Source organism: Ambystoma mexicanum, chromosome 2q, assembly GCF_040938575.1.
Source record: "Ambystoma mexicanum isolate Mex_15411 chromosome 2q, UKY_AmexF1_1, whole genome shotgun sequence".
NCBI classification, from domain to species: Eukaryota; Metazoa; Chordata; class Amphibia; order Caudata; family Ambystomatidae; genus Ambystoma; species Ambystoma mexicanum.
This window is the reverse complement of record NC_090924.1, coordinates 331,941,524-331,954,348: the sequence shown is the minus strand read 5'-3', so window position 1 is coordinate 331,954,348 and position 12,825 is coordinate 331,941,524. Positions and strand designations below refer to the sequence as shown.

Sequence of the window (12,825 nt, the reverse complement as noted above, 5' to 3'; positions counted from 1 at the left end):
GGCAAACCTAAACTGCAATTTCCAGGTCAACGACAGTGAAATCTGTATATTACCAACTTAGATTGTTAAAACCCCTGTTACCATTGATTTCACCCAAAGATTGTCCCCTGGTTGTCGGCACCCTGGTTAATTCCAGTCTCAACTATTGTAATGCTCTTTTAATGGCAGTTCCAAAGAAGCAAATCCAGCGTTTGCAGGTTGGGCTGATTTTCTCATTGCCACGCCGCTCACACATTTCTCAACCTCGGAGGAACCTTCACTGGTTGCCCGTACAACAGAGGGTGTTGTTTAAGACCCTCTGCTTGATTTTTAGGTGCATCCAAGGGCCTGCCCCGAGATACCTTGTGTCAAAAATATCAGTCTATCACCAGGAACACTGTCTTCGGTCATCATGACAACAGTTATTGGTGGATCCTCACTCAGATTCTGTGACATGGGGCGATAGACGTTTTTCCTGTGCAGGGCCAAGAGCTTAGAATGCTTTACCCTATGAACTCTGTAATACTCAGTCCTTGTTTGACTTCAGGAACAAATTGAAAACCTGTCTTTTTAACTAAAATAGTAGACAATGCTGGCTTTCTGGTTCTGTGCTTTTACTACAACTGTGCCAAGATGCAATCTTTTTTGTCCAGTTCCCCTGTGGATATACACTCTACATATGTAAAATACAAATACAAATACGATGTTGGCACTAGAATAATTAGCTTGCAGGCACCCTTTGCCTCAGTTCGTTTTTTCCACATGATCAGCATGCTTCGGACGGTTAATCACCTCAGTGATTTTTCACTGCGTTGTCCAGTGTCTCGAAGGTTTTCGACCATGTCTACACTGAAAACTGTTTTTAAAATGTGTTCCCATTGTGGGACTAAAATGTCCATTACGGACCCACATCGGATTTCCGTTTGGTGTTTGGGAGTTGGCCATAAAGTCGAAGACTGCGGTCCCTGTCAGTCGATGACTGTGAAGGCCTTGAGGGAGAGGAAGGGGAGCTCACCGCAGGTAGGCTCCTTTCTAAATCTTCTTCATCTTCCCCTTCCAAAAGGAGGTTGTCGGACTAATACAGGGAGAGTTCCCCTGTGAAGAAGTGTTCCAAACATAAGCGCTCAAGATCTAGATTTCGTCACTCGTTCTCGCATAAAAAAAGAAAGAAACGTTGCCATAACTTGCGATCGTGTTCGACAGACTTCTCATCTGACAGAAAGCGGGTAAGCTTTCCCAGCAAGTCAGCATCTCGAGCTGACTGGGAGAATTTTCGTCTACAGATGCTGGAGATGTTTAACAAGGCGGCTCCAACTGCACCATCAGAGGAACCCTAGAAGGCTTTGGACCCCACTGCGCCTAGTAAGGCAGTCAGGGCATCTTCAGAGACCGCTACTCGCGCGGCTATGAGCCTGGGCAGTAAGTCTCCTCGACTTCCGTTTGGCTCCTCATAGAGTGAATCCAAAACCTTCCTCCTCGAATCCTTTGAAGGAGCAGGCACCAGGTCCGTCAAGGCCAGTGTTGCCGTCAAAGCCGTCAACACCCCAGGCTCCATCAACACACTCAAAGTCTTCGAAGGATTCTTTGTAGTCTTTCAAGCCTTTACCAAAGCCAGACTTCTTCAGGTCCATGGGGGCGGTTTTTGAGGTAGAGGAGGAAGAGAGAAATGTGCCTTTTGGCTTAGAGTTCAGTGCCCCTAATGTGACTGAAGAATAAATCTTAGAGGAATGCAGAATGCAAAATCTTGTGGACACTCTGAGAGATGCTAGTGGCTTGGACACCTCATCAGAAACAGATTTTGCTACTCCAGATTCTGCTGGACATGCTGACCCTTCCTATCATCACAGAGTATCTATGCTGGAGCAGACCAGCGGCTATCTTTGAGAAGGATGATCTCGCAGACATCCTGGATTGAGATCCCCTAAGGGAGCCTGTGTTGCCTTTTCACACAGCTTTAAGAACCGGGTATATAAAACTGGTTGAAACCAGATACTACACCAGCTGTTAACAAAGATCTGGCAAGGAAATACAGACCTGCCACAATTGATCCAAGTTTTCTTTCAAAACACCCCATCCCGGAGAGCCTGGTGGTTCAGGCAGCCACTTCAACCTCTAAAGCAGCAGCCTATACAACCATCCCTCTAGACAGGGATGATAAGAGGTTTGACACCTTGGGGAAGAGAGTGTTCTCGGCAGGCAGTATGGCCTTGAAGGCCATTAATGCGACTTGTACTCTTGCCAAGTACACGTATTCCTTGTGGGTTGTAGCGGCTTTGGCAGTGGAACACATCCATAAAGGGGCGGAGAGAGATGTGTTTTGTAACCTTGTTCAAGATACCATGTGCCAGTCTCTCCAGTTTGGATTAGTTTCCTCAGACTGCGCAAGCAGAGCCATGGCAGCAAGTACTGTCACCAGGTGATGTGCATGACTGAGAAACTCAGGTTTTGCTCCTGACCCCCAGTCAACACTATTGGACATGCCATTGGATGTCTCCCAGCTTTTCAGCTCCAATGCTGGCGAGAGCATGGAGGCATCCAAGGCGGCAGCTATGTCACTGGGAGCAGTGATACACCAGACTCCACAATCGCACAGGTCTTCACATAATTGGAGGGGCAGCCTTTTCCTTTCTATTTCCTTTCTATTCCTCAATTGCAGGGGGAAGAGGCCAGTTCGCACAGAGAGGTCAGAGAAGAGCTCCTCATTGCTCACGAGGATGAGGAGGTAAGGCTCCTCTCTCAACCTCTACTTCTTTGCCCTCTGCCTCAGCAACAGCCCCAAAGCCCCTTTGAGTCCTTGGTTCACAGGACTGTGGTTCGGGGCAGGCTGACTCAGCATTTAGAGAGTTGGCAAGGCATAATAACTGGTGCTTGGGCACTGCAGACAGTGGCTCATGGCTACTGCCTCCCTTTCCTAAAAAGACCTCCTTGAAAGATCTGGATCTGCTCCTCCTGCAGGATATTCTCAACCCGCTTGAGAAAGGTGTGATAGAGTCAGTGCCTGAAGCAGAGAGGAATCAAGGTTGGTACTCTCCTTATTTTCTAATCCTCAAGAAGGATGGAGGACTGCGACCAATCTTGGGCTTGAGACGCTTGAACAAGTTCCTTAGTAAGTACAAGTTCAAGATGGTTGTCCTTTTGCATATCCCTCAGGCCCTTCGACTTCAGGATTAGTTGGTATCACTGGACCTTCAGGATGCTCATTGTCATCTGCCAATCCATCCCAAGCATAGTAAGTACCTGAGGTTCGCCATTGGCGGGTTCTCATTTTCAATTTTAGGTTCTGCCTTTCGGGCTAACCTCTGCCTCATCTTGAGAGGTGTTTGTCCAAATCCACCTGTTGTGTCTTGTTGATAAAATGGTTTGAATCTTATACTGCCTCATGTTCTGTTGGTCCCTTCATCACCCCTGAGATATATGTTCCGGAGTTCTCTTGGTGCTGGCAACTATTGGGGGATAGTAGCAGAGTATCTCCTGATTGTAGTTTTCCCATGGGGCATGCCCTGTAAGTGGGTTTGATCTTACCACATTTCCCGACACCTACATTGTGACAGATATATGCCTGTCGATTGTGGGATTTTCTGTGTGGAATTTCATGGGTGGTTTGGTCTGTTCACCTGCCCCAACACTCTTCTGTATGGGTATCTCTGGTGTCCATTTAAGTTTTAATGGTTAGAAGGGTGAGTGTTAAGGTGGAGGGTAATGCTCATGTGGAAGGAGGTATTGATGTGGCTGTGGAGGGTGATACAGCTGTGGAGGGCGAAGAGGTTGTGGAGAGTGATATGGCTGCCTACATTGATGTGGCTGCGGAAAGTGATATGGTTGTGGAGGGTGATGTGGCTGTATATTGGTTGGGTGTTAAAACCTGCCAACACCCATATGTGTAAAGGTCATATTAGTCTGTTGGGGTGGTAAGAGTAAAGAGGGGGAACTGTTAAGGGTTGCAAAGATGTAGTCAAAAGGGTCAGGAGGATAAGTGCGATGTGGCTTTGGAGGGAGATGTGGCCACAGAGGTTGATGCGTCTAGGGACAGAGATGCAGTAGTGGAGGGTGATGCAATAGCGTAGAGTGTTGTAGCAGTGAAAGTAAGTGTATGCGCCTGTGGACAGTGAGGTGGTTTTGGAGGGTCATGCGAGTGGGGGTGATGTGGGTCTAGAACATGATTTCTTTTATTGTGCATTTGTAAGTCCCTTTATACAGCAGAATTGTGTTTCAAAGCGCCACAAGGCTAACAGGAAGGGAACCGGGGAAATAATAACAATGGCAAAAACATTAAATATACATTTGTGGTCCTGCTAGGCCTTGTGGCATCCGGCTTTAGTGGATGATGTGGCTGAAGTGGAGGGCTACGGGTAATTGTAGGGTGAACTTATGTTATGATAGATTTATAGATTGCATTTATGCCATTTAAGTTGCTTTGAGATGCAAGTAGGCAATGTGGATGCAGATATGGAAGTGAAAGGTGAGGCAAAGGGTAATGCGACTGGTGGGTGGTGTGGCTGTGGACGGTAATGTAAAGTGCAGCTGCATCCACCTCTCACCGTGGTAAACAAAAATAAATGAGCTATGTTGCATCCTTTCCTCGTGTTATGCAAGGAGGATCATTTCAATAATTTCCACATAGCATTTGTTTGGGTTGAAGAGCAGGTATTGATTCATGGAATTATTTGCGTGTAAAACGCAATTCTGCCCGCAAATCCATGTTTGACGAATGGGGATTCGTGGGCAGAATGGCACGCAAATCCCCGTTTTATACGCAAATAATTCCATGAATCAGGGCTGTGAAAATTTATATTTTTGATCCACATGTTATAGGGCGAGATGTGGAATTTTGAACCAGGAGATCTGGTTTCCAATCAAGGCTTCCACACATCATCATCATTTTGTGATGATGGGCAAATCACCTTATATCTCAGTGCCTCAATCCACTCGTCTGTCAATTGGAAGTCCATAAAATAGTTCCAACTATAGGATTTAAGTGCTAAAATCTAGAAAGAAAATATAAATTCTCTTCTGCCTCTAAGTGTCCACAGGCATATTCAGCTTGCATTATCGAACTATGCTCACATCTCTTCACTTATAGGGTAAGATATACAGAACAAGATTTGTATCAAAGAATGCGAAAAGACAAAGGTGCAAACACCTGAACGGGCCTCATGTTGGGCTGCTGATAGCATGTAGCTTAACAAAAGACAGAATAATTAGGATAAGACCATGCACATTTCTCCTTAGGCCATTAGACCATGCACATTTCTCCTTAGGCCGCACCCCTTTCATTACACTGTAGTGGACAACCACCACTTTCAAACTGCAAGACGGAGTGACTGCTTGCTCTTTTACAACCCAAAATCAGCGGTCAACCTGCGAGTTCAGGAATGATACCAAACTAGCCTCTACCTTTTTGCTTTTCAACACTTCCCAAAATTGTATACAGTAGCCAAATTGTATGATGTTTAATTAAAAAAACAAATTTTAAAAAACTACAAGTTCAGTGTCTTGTTAATGCTTTGCTGCCTTACAGTAGTTCTCTCATGAGGAATAGTTTGACTCAAATTTCCCTGAAATATCTCAGAACCACCCCCAAAACGACATACACTCCAAGTCTCTGTGACATGCGTACGTACACACATTGAGAACAAGCATCTCATTAGATGGTGAATATAATATGAAACCTAGGCCCTACACGTTCTCCGCCATGAGCTTGTCATCCTCACGTCTCGCTGGCTTCATTTGGCAGCTGCGTGTGTTGGAAAAGTATTGCATCACTCTGGAGAACCCTGTGGCGGAGGCAGGAAGAAGGCATCATTTAGAGCTTTTGCACTTCCAGTAAGTATCATGTGACTCCAGCCTAAAAACATGTACTAGAGGATCTTAACAGCAACTTTCAGATATTAGGGATGGACTACAGATTAATCCTTTTTGGATCGAATGATCCAGATCATTGCTTGAAATGGCGAAGAAAGAAGTGTAGATATTTGCTCTCTGGATAAGCGAGTGAAAGAAAGGAGTAGAGAATCAGAAAAGGCTAGTTTTACAGGATGAGCCCTTGGTCCAGATCCCTCAGTGTGCCACGTGCTGAACTTGGTGCTTTATTGCCATATTCACCCCAGGCAGACATCCTGACCGCATCGGGCACCATCACCCCTTATCAGTGAAGCCATCATGCACTAGTTATGAGTGAAAAACACTGCATGAGGCACAACTACTAGGCAGAGTCCCCCGGCCCCTCATTGGGCACAAACATCTCGTCGGGTACAGTTTCACCATCTATCAATCACAAACACCACATCAAGCACAGTCTGTCCACCACACACAATCTATGCCCACCAACTCAGTCGCTCCTCCATCGAGCAGATTGGAGAGTCTACATCCTTTTTAAATTGGATCTTTTCATCTATCTTTTTACTTCAACGTGGTATTGTCAATTCCCCCTTAGAACTGTGGCCCCTTGAATACTGTCAGCTTGGACCTTTGACACAACCAGAGCAAACAAAAAGCCAAGAAAGATATCTCATACTTTTCCAAACTGGTTCTCATCTTTTCTTCATAACCATTCCTCTGTAAAGGAAGTTACGAGTTTGAGATAATGATAACTGCGTTGTCTTAAACAATACAATTCCAATAAAGATCCAGTGGATTTGCTCCAGCTCAAAATGAGGCAGGTGCTCTGTTTACAATCCTTGGTTGTGAACCATTATCCTCATGGCAATCTGCTTTGAGGCCAAACATCAGTCCCTCAAACAAACTAACCACCCGCTTTTTCTGACCCTTAATCCTAGCAAGAACTAACCTTGAGGCTGTTCAGTTCACAGAGCTCTGCTACACAAGTCAATTCATTCAATCAAACTGCAACATGTTAGAGGCAGTTTCCTGCCCAGCAGAGCATATAGTAAAACAAACCATACAAACGCAATGGTTGCAAAGGTGTTACCAGCCTTGCAGAGATTACAATAACAAAAGCCATGCAGACACGGGTGGAGGGAAGGGTTCTATATTTGTTACCATGCGAATTTGATAGGTGTGCCTGAGCAGCACCGGAAACATTGCTATGATATGAGCCAATGGAAAATTAAGATTGCCCGATAAGTTTGAGGCCTTCAAAATGTTTGTTGATTCCACACCACAAACCTTCCATTCATTGCTCCTTGCTCTGTGTTTTTGCAGCGGCCTCACTGTCTGGATCCGGTTTAATGATTCACTGAGTTCTGATGCTGTACCTGGAGGCGATGGCTTTGATTTGGAAAGTTGCCAGAACTGGTTGCCAGGGGAGCCACATCCTTCCATGGCAAATCGCTGTGTACGTATGGGGCCAAAGTCTCAGTGCAACACTGACCTATGCTCATCGAAGGAGAACTTTGTCTGCGAATACAAACCCGAAGGTAAGAATGATGCCTATATTTTGTGAACTCCCAGGCTGCATGGATTTATAATTTGACTATCTGCTGGAACCAATATATATATTGCCCAAGTGATATGGAACCAGATACCTCCCTTATGATATTGTAACACTAACACATGGGCTGTCATGTGCCCCATGTGATTCCATAGAACCACCCATGCAAGTTTATTGTATCTTATGTCGCTTTATTTTCCCTGCACTGTGTCATGCCAAAATCAACTGTGACAGAATGCCCTGTGTAATGGTGTGATATGATTAGCTATTTTGGATTTTTAGAGATGAAATGATGTAGTTAATTCCATTTTTGAAAGGGAGTTTGCTCAATAAGACCCCCTCCCCTTTGATAATGCTTCATGCCAAAATCCTAGTGCATTCAAGTGCCTTTGCTCAAAGTCTACATTTTCTAACTTTCCTTTACAGAGGTGGCTCTGTGGGGTATTTAATTAGTTGATTGCATTGTCAGTTTGTATTAAACTTCCTATTTGTCTAGAACCTTAGTTGGACAGTCTTTTATTTTGGTACCACTGTACTATTGTTGCTTGTGTTGCAACTGCATCAGCTCACATCCCTCCTGAACAGTACACCCTGCCCTCAGCCCGTGTCGCCAATAGAGGTTAAGGGGGTGTACCTGTCAGGCTGTGCCTTTTGCAGCTTTATGATTGGGATCACTGCTGGTTCAGTAGTAGTGCGGGCTGAATAGGTGCTTTAGTCACTACTCGTGCCTGTACACCTGCATAGCATTAGTCATTTCATCACACCAATTGATAAATGACTAGTACAATGCTTGTATCATATCCTTCATCATGCTAGTGTGACACAAACTATTGCAGAGCTGGAGATGGTTGTAAATGTAAGTGCAGCCGATATGCAGTGCCCTTACTCTAGTCAAGACCGGGAAACTCATGTTTCCTCCTCAGGTGTGGCAGTACGTATAGAAAGGTGGTTTGCAGGATCCCGCAAATCTCCAAGTGAGATTCGGATTGGTTTGTCAAAATGTTCTTACAGCCCAAATCTCCTTCAAGATCCATGAATCTACAGGGGATGCTTGTGTTGGTGCCTTTTTAGAGCAGAGAGCTGAGGTAAGAACAGAATGAAAGGGCAGCTTCAATGAGAGCAGGAATGGAGAGAAGGATTGGGGAAAGGGAGAGGTGTGGTGAGGTAGCCTTATAACTTTAGATGTTGCAATGTTTTATATTTTGTAAGCTCTAGTTTTATCCCCACTTCAGTCTTGTAACTTTAAAACAGCCTAGTATTCAGTAGCTTTGATTCTTTTCTTTTATTTTGAGAAAAGCTGACATGTTTCATGGTACATCACATGTATATGTGAATATGCTAGTTGCTTTGGGGAAATGCATACTTTCAAGAACCATTCTGAACATTTATTTAGGTTATGCACAGTTGATCCCTTTTAGCACATTCACATTTAAATTAGCATTTCAAAACGTTCATGTATCATGCATGTGTCGTACTCCCATGCCAGATTGCGAGTCTTCCTATGAATGTTACTGGTATGTGCTGCCATATAACATTGAAATTGAAATATGTGATGCACTTTCGTATAGCATGAGATTCTAGCAAGGATTGTGATGCGATATTATATTTATTGTATTTAGATTATTTAGATTATTATAACAATATCAGATTTACATTAAAATGAATGGTAATTTATTTGTTTTCAATAATGCCCTACATTGCAATTTATTTATTTATTTATATAGTGCCTATACACAGGTGAAGTGCTTCAAAGTGCTTCAAGGTGGGAGGGTAACAAGGGAATACAGTAATCATTCTTAGGCCTTGAAGATTTCGAAAGATCTAAACAGAAAAACTAGAATACTAGGCCTGATGACATTTCTCCCAGTGCAAGTGCATGAAGTGGTATATTTGAGATCAAGCTCGGGAGTGGGAGATGGAAAACGGTGGGGGGGGTTGACAGGACAGACAAACAAATTGGTCCTAGTACATTTTGGTCATGCATACGTACAGACAGAGGTGCAGAGACGGGGGAGTCTGTTGGGGGGACAAAGAGTCCGATCCAACAGGACCCTGTGTTAAGTGCAGAGAGGTTGGTTGCCACGCTCAAGGTGCGTAAGTTGAAAATGCAGTAATGTTGAACAAAATGCAGCGGAACGGAGGCAAGTGCAAAAGACTGGAAAGGGAGCCTGGGACCTATAGGCTCTGGAGGTGAACCAGGCAAACAGTCGGCAACAATTTTACAGAGTTATGGAGGAGAAGGAGGGTGGAGGGAAAAGAAAGGAGGTTATCAGGGGAGAGGGAAAGAGAAGGAGGAAGAGAAAAGGAAGGTCTTGAGGATTTTCCAGACCTTAAGGTGCTCAGGCTCAAGACGGAGAGAGGCAGGGAGGCTGTTCCAGAGGGAAGCACCTGCAGAGGATAAAGATCTACCCCAAAATCTCTGTTTGTGAAAGCGGCTCACCTGCAGAGAGTTGGAGAAGGTTGAGCGGAGGACTCTAGCGGGAGAGTATTTAGGAAGAGAGCATTGTAGATAGTGCAGACCCCGGCCCCAGAAAGCCTTGTGGATTATGCAGAGGGTCTTGAACTTGATCCTTCCAGCCAAGGGGAGCCAGTGAAGGGATTTCAGCACCGGAGAGATGCTGTCCCAGGACTTGAGGCCAAGAATAAGTCTAGCGGTTCTGTTCTGCATGTGTTGGAGAGGATGGAGAGTAGAAGGAGGAAGATTGAGAAAGAGTCTGTTGCAATAGTCCAGCCTAGAGAGAACCAGGGCTCTCAAGGTGATGAGCCTCTAGGGGAAAGTGAGAAAAGGTAGAATACCTCTGAGGAGGTGCAGTTGGTAGTGGGATTTTTGGAGATTTCTGAAATGTGAGAAGAGAAGGAGAGACTGGAGTCGAAGATGACCCCAATGTTTTTTGCCTCATTAGTAGGTGAGGGTGCAGGGCTAATGGAGGCAGGCCAGTGAAAAAGTGGGAAGGTGAGTAGGGGTCCCAATGAGGACCATCTCTGTCTTACTGGCATTCAGGCATAGATCGTTAGCAGCACACCAAGCCTGAATTGCGGATAGACAGTCAGGGGTGAGCGAAGATGAGGCAGAGGGTAGCCTAAAAGAGAGCTGCGTGTCACCCGCATAACACTGAAAGTAGAGGTAAAGGTAGAGATCCTGTGGGCCAAAGGGGCCATGTAGATATTGAAGAACCAGGGGGGAAGGTTAGCTCCCTGGGGGACACCACACGTAGAGAGAGTGGTAGAGGAGAGAAAAGACCCGAGTTCCACCTGTGAGGGCTGATCAGAGTGAAAAGAAAACGAGCCATGCCAGGGCCTGATCTGTGATGCCCAGGGTATCACAGAGATGGATGATCAGGATGTTGTGGTTTACCTATCAAAAGCAGAAGAGAGGTTGAGAAGAATGAGGACAGAGGAAGAGTTGGGGTCAAGATTTGAGAGCAGGTCTTCACAGGTGTTCAGAAGAGCAGTTTTCGTGCCTCTGCGTGCTCTAATGCCAGACTGATGGTCATGGAGACAACGAACAGATTCAGCATGGAGGGTAAATTGAGTGATAGCCAGCTTCTCCAGGAGTTTTCAGAGGAAAGGGGAATTTTCCCAATCAAATCATTGCTTTAAAGAGCTAGGAAAAGATTAGGGGAAGCTGGAGGGAAGGCCAGGAGGCATTCACAGGTAAATTCTGTGTCTGCTTTCCTGACCCTGGCTTGAAGGAACAGAGAGTGGGAGGTACTAGGATGAGGTGTAGAGGGAAAGGTCAGGAGACATTCATAGCTAAACTCGTTGCACTTACCAGATGCTTACTAGGTGTAAAGTATAGAGTTAAACATTAGCTGTGGTGGAGAGGGAATGTCAGGGGACATTGACAACTAAACCCAGTGCCCCCATTGCATATTCTGACTAGGAGGAAAGATGAGAGGGGGAGAGCCGGGTGAGTCGAAGAGGGAAATCTCAGGGGAGAGTCACAACTAAACCTGGATGCCACATTCTGCAACCTAACGAGAGAGACAGAAATTGGTAGAGGATAGATGGCAAGAGTGTATTAAATTCTTATAGAGGTAGTACAGGAATTATGTACAGGGTCTTGGTCCAACCATATAGGAAGAAACAGTCATATAAGTCCATGTCGTGTTGTGCGATTACGCAGCAGGTTTTAGGAAACATTGGGGGTAGAAACCCAAGTCTCTGATCCACGCTCGAAGTTGTTAGGGTACATACTAGATTTCCTAATTCCTAATACAAGCAGGAGATGCAGACCCATTCCAGAACATACACGAAAAGTACATATGGCATGGTATCATTCCAGATAAGCTATGATCGCCATGTTGGGATTTTAGCAGGGGCCTGGGGCACAGTGGAGGCGAAGGAGAGCCAGCGAGCAGGCAAAGTGGCAGATACCCTTAGCCAACTTGCCTTCTCTGGCATTCTAGGCGAGTATGCCCTGATCTAGGGAGTAAAAAGTGTATCAAGAGCTGGTCACAAGTGCCTCATGCTCCAATCCAGGCGATCTCGGGGTATAGGGGTTGCTAGGATGATATTGGCTAACCAATAAATTGATAGGGGGGATGCTGCTTTCTTGGCTGATGCAAGGGCCGTGTTCCAGGTCTTGCAGGTTTACTGGCATGGTTACAACTACACACTTCTTTCCTGGTCACAGCACTTCTGGACTGGATGCTTGACCTGGCCATGAGGGCATCATCCCCTGATGTGGGCGAACTTTGGCAGATCTGGGACAAAAGTGAGATCAAATGATATCAGTTCTGGTGCAGAAGGAGGACTCTAGACTTGATAATTTAGAAAAAGCGTGCATGGGACGGGCTCATGTGAATAAGAGTATTTGATGTGATGGATCATGAAAAGAAATTCACGACCTTCCCTCTTACTCCATCTGCCTGGCATGACCGCTGCAGAGAGATGAGCGGTAAACTCCACAACCAAATGGAAAAAGATGAAAGGAAGTGATAAGGATATTCAAGCGAGAATAGACGCAATGTCCCAGAAGTTAGAACTGTTCGATTTAGCAGAGCTCCTGCTGAAGGGGACATAAAGGGACCTTGGCCCTCCTTGGTAGAAACTGGAAGGAGCCAATGCAAGGGCCCGATGAGTGTAATGCTTTCAGGAGTGGCCGACTATAAGAATAGGAGCAGATGAGGAGTTTTCTATATGAGACTGGTGTGGGTGAAGGGATAGACTTCCACAGATACATTAGTAAATACTATGGTGAGTTTGAGCCGTTTGAGTAGAGCATGTCAGTGAGGTAGGCAGTGTACTTGAAGGGATGTTTGACTGGGGATGTTGCAAAAAGGGATATTATGCTGTCCTTTTGTTTCTCTCTTATATCCCATTTCCTCCCCTTCCCTGCACCCATGGGCGTAATTTTAGGGGGGGGCAGGGGTGTTTGTCCCCCCCAATTTTCATGGCACACCATTTTGTCCCCATTCATTTGGCTGGGGCACCTTTTCTTCAGATGTCATGTC

The 12,825-nt window shown here is 45.4% G+C and overlaps 1 protein-coding gene across 1 annotated transcript in view; it reads left to right on the top strand.

Moving 5' to 3' along the window:
* The window catches only part of PKD1 (polycystin 1, transient receptor potential channel interacting), a 1,742,473-nt gene that overhangs the window by 333,304 nt on the left and 1,396,344 nt on the right, over nucleotides 1-12,825 (top strand). The window contains exon 7 of the mRNA XM_069647332.1: nucleotides 7,141-7,355. Within this exon, the coding sequence (XP_069503433.1) occupies nucleotides 7,141-7,355 (215 nt within the window). The remainder of the gene's footprint in view (nucleotides 1-7,140; nucleotides 7,356-12,825) is intronic.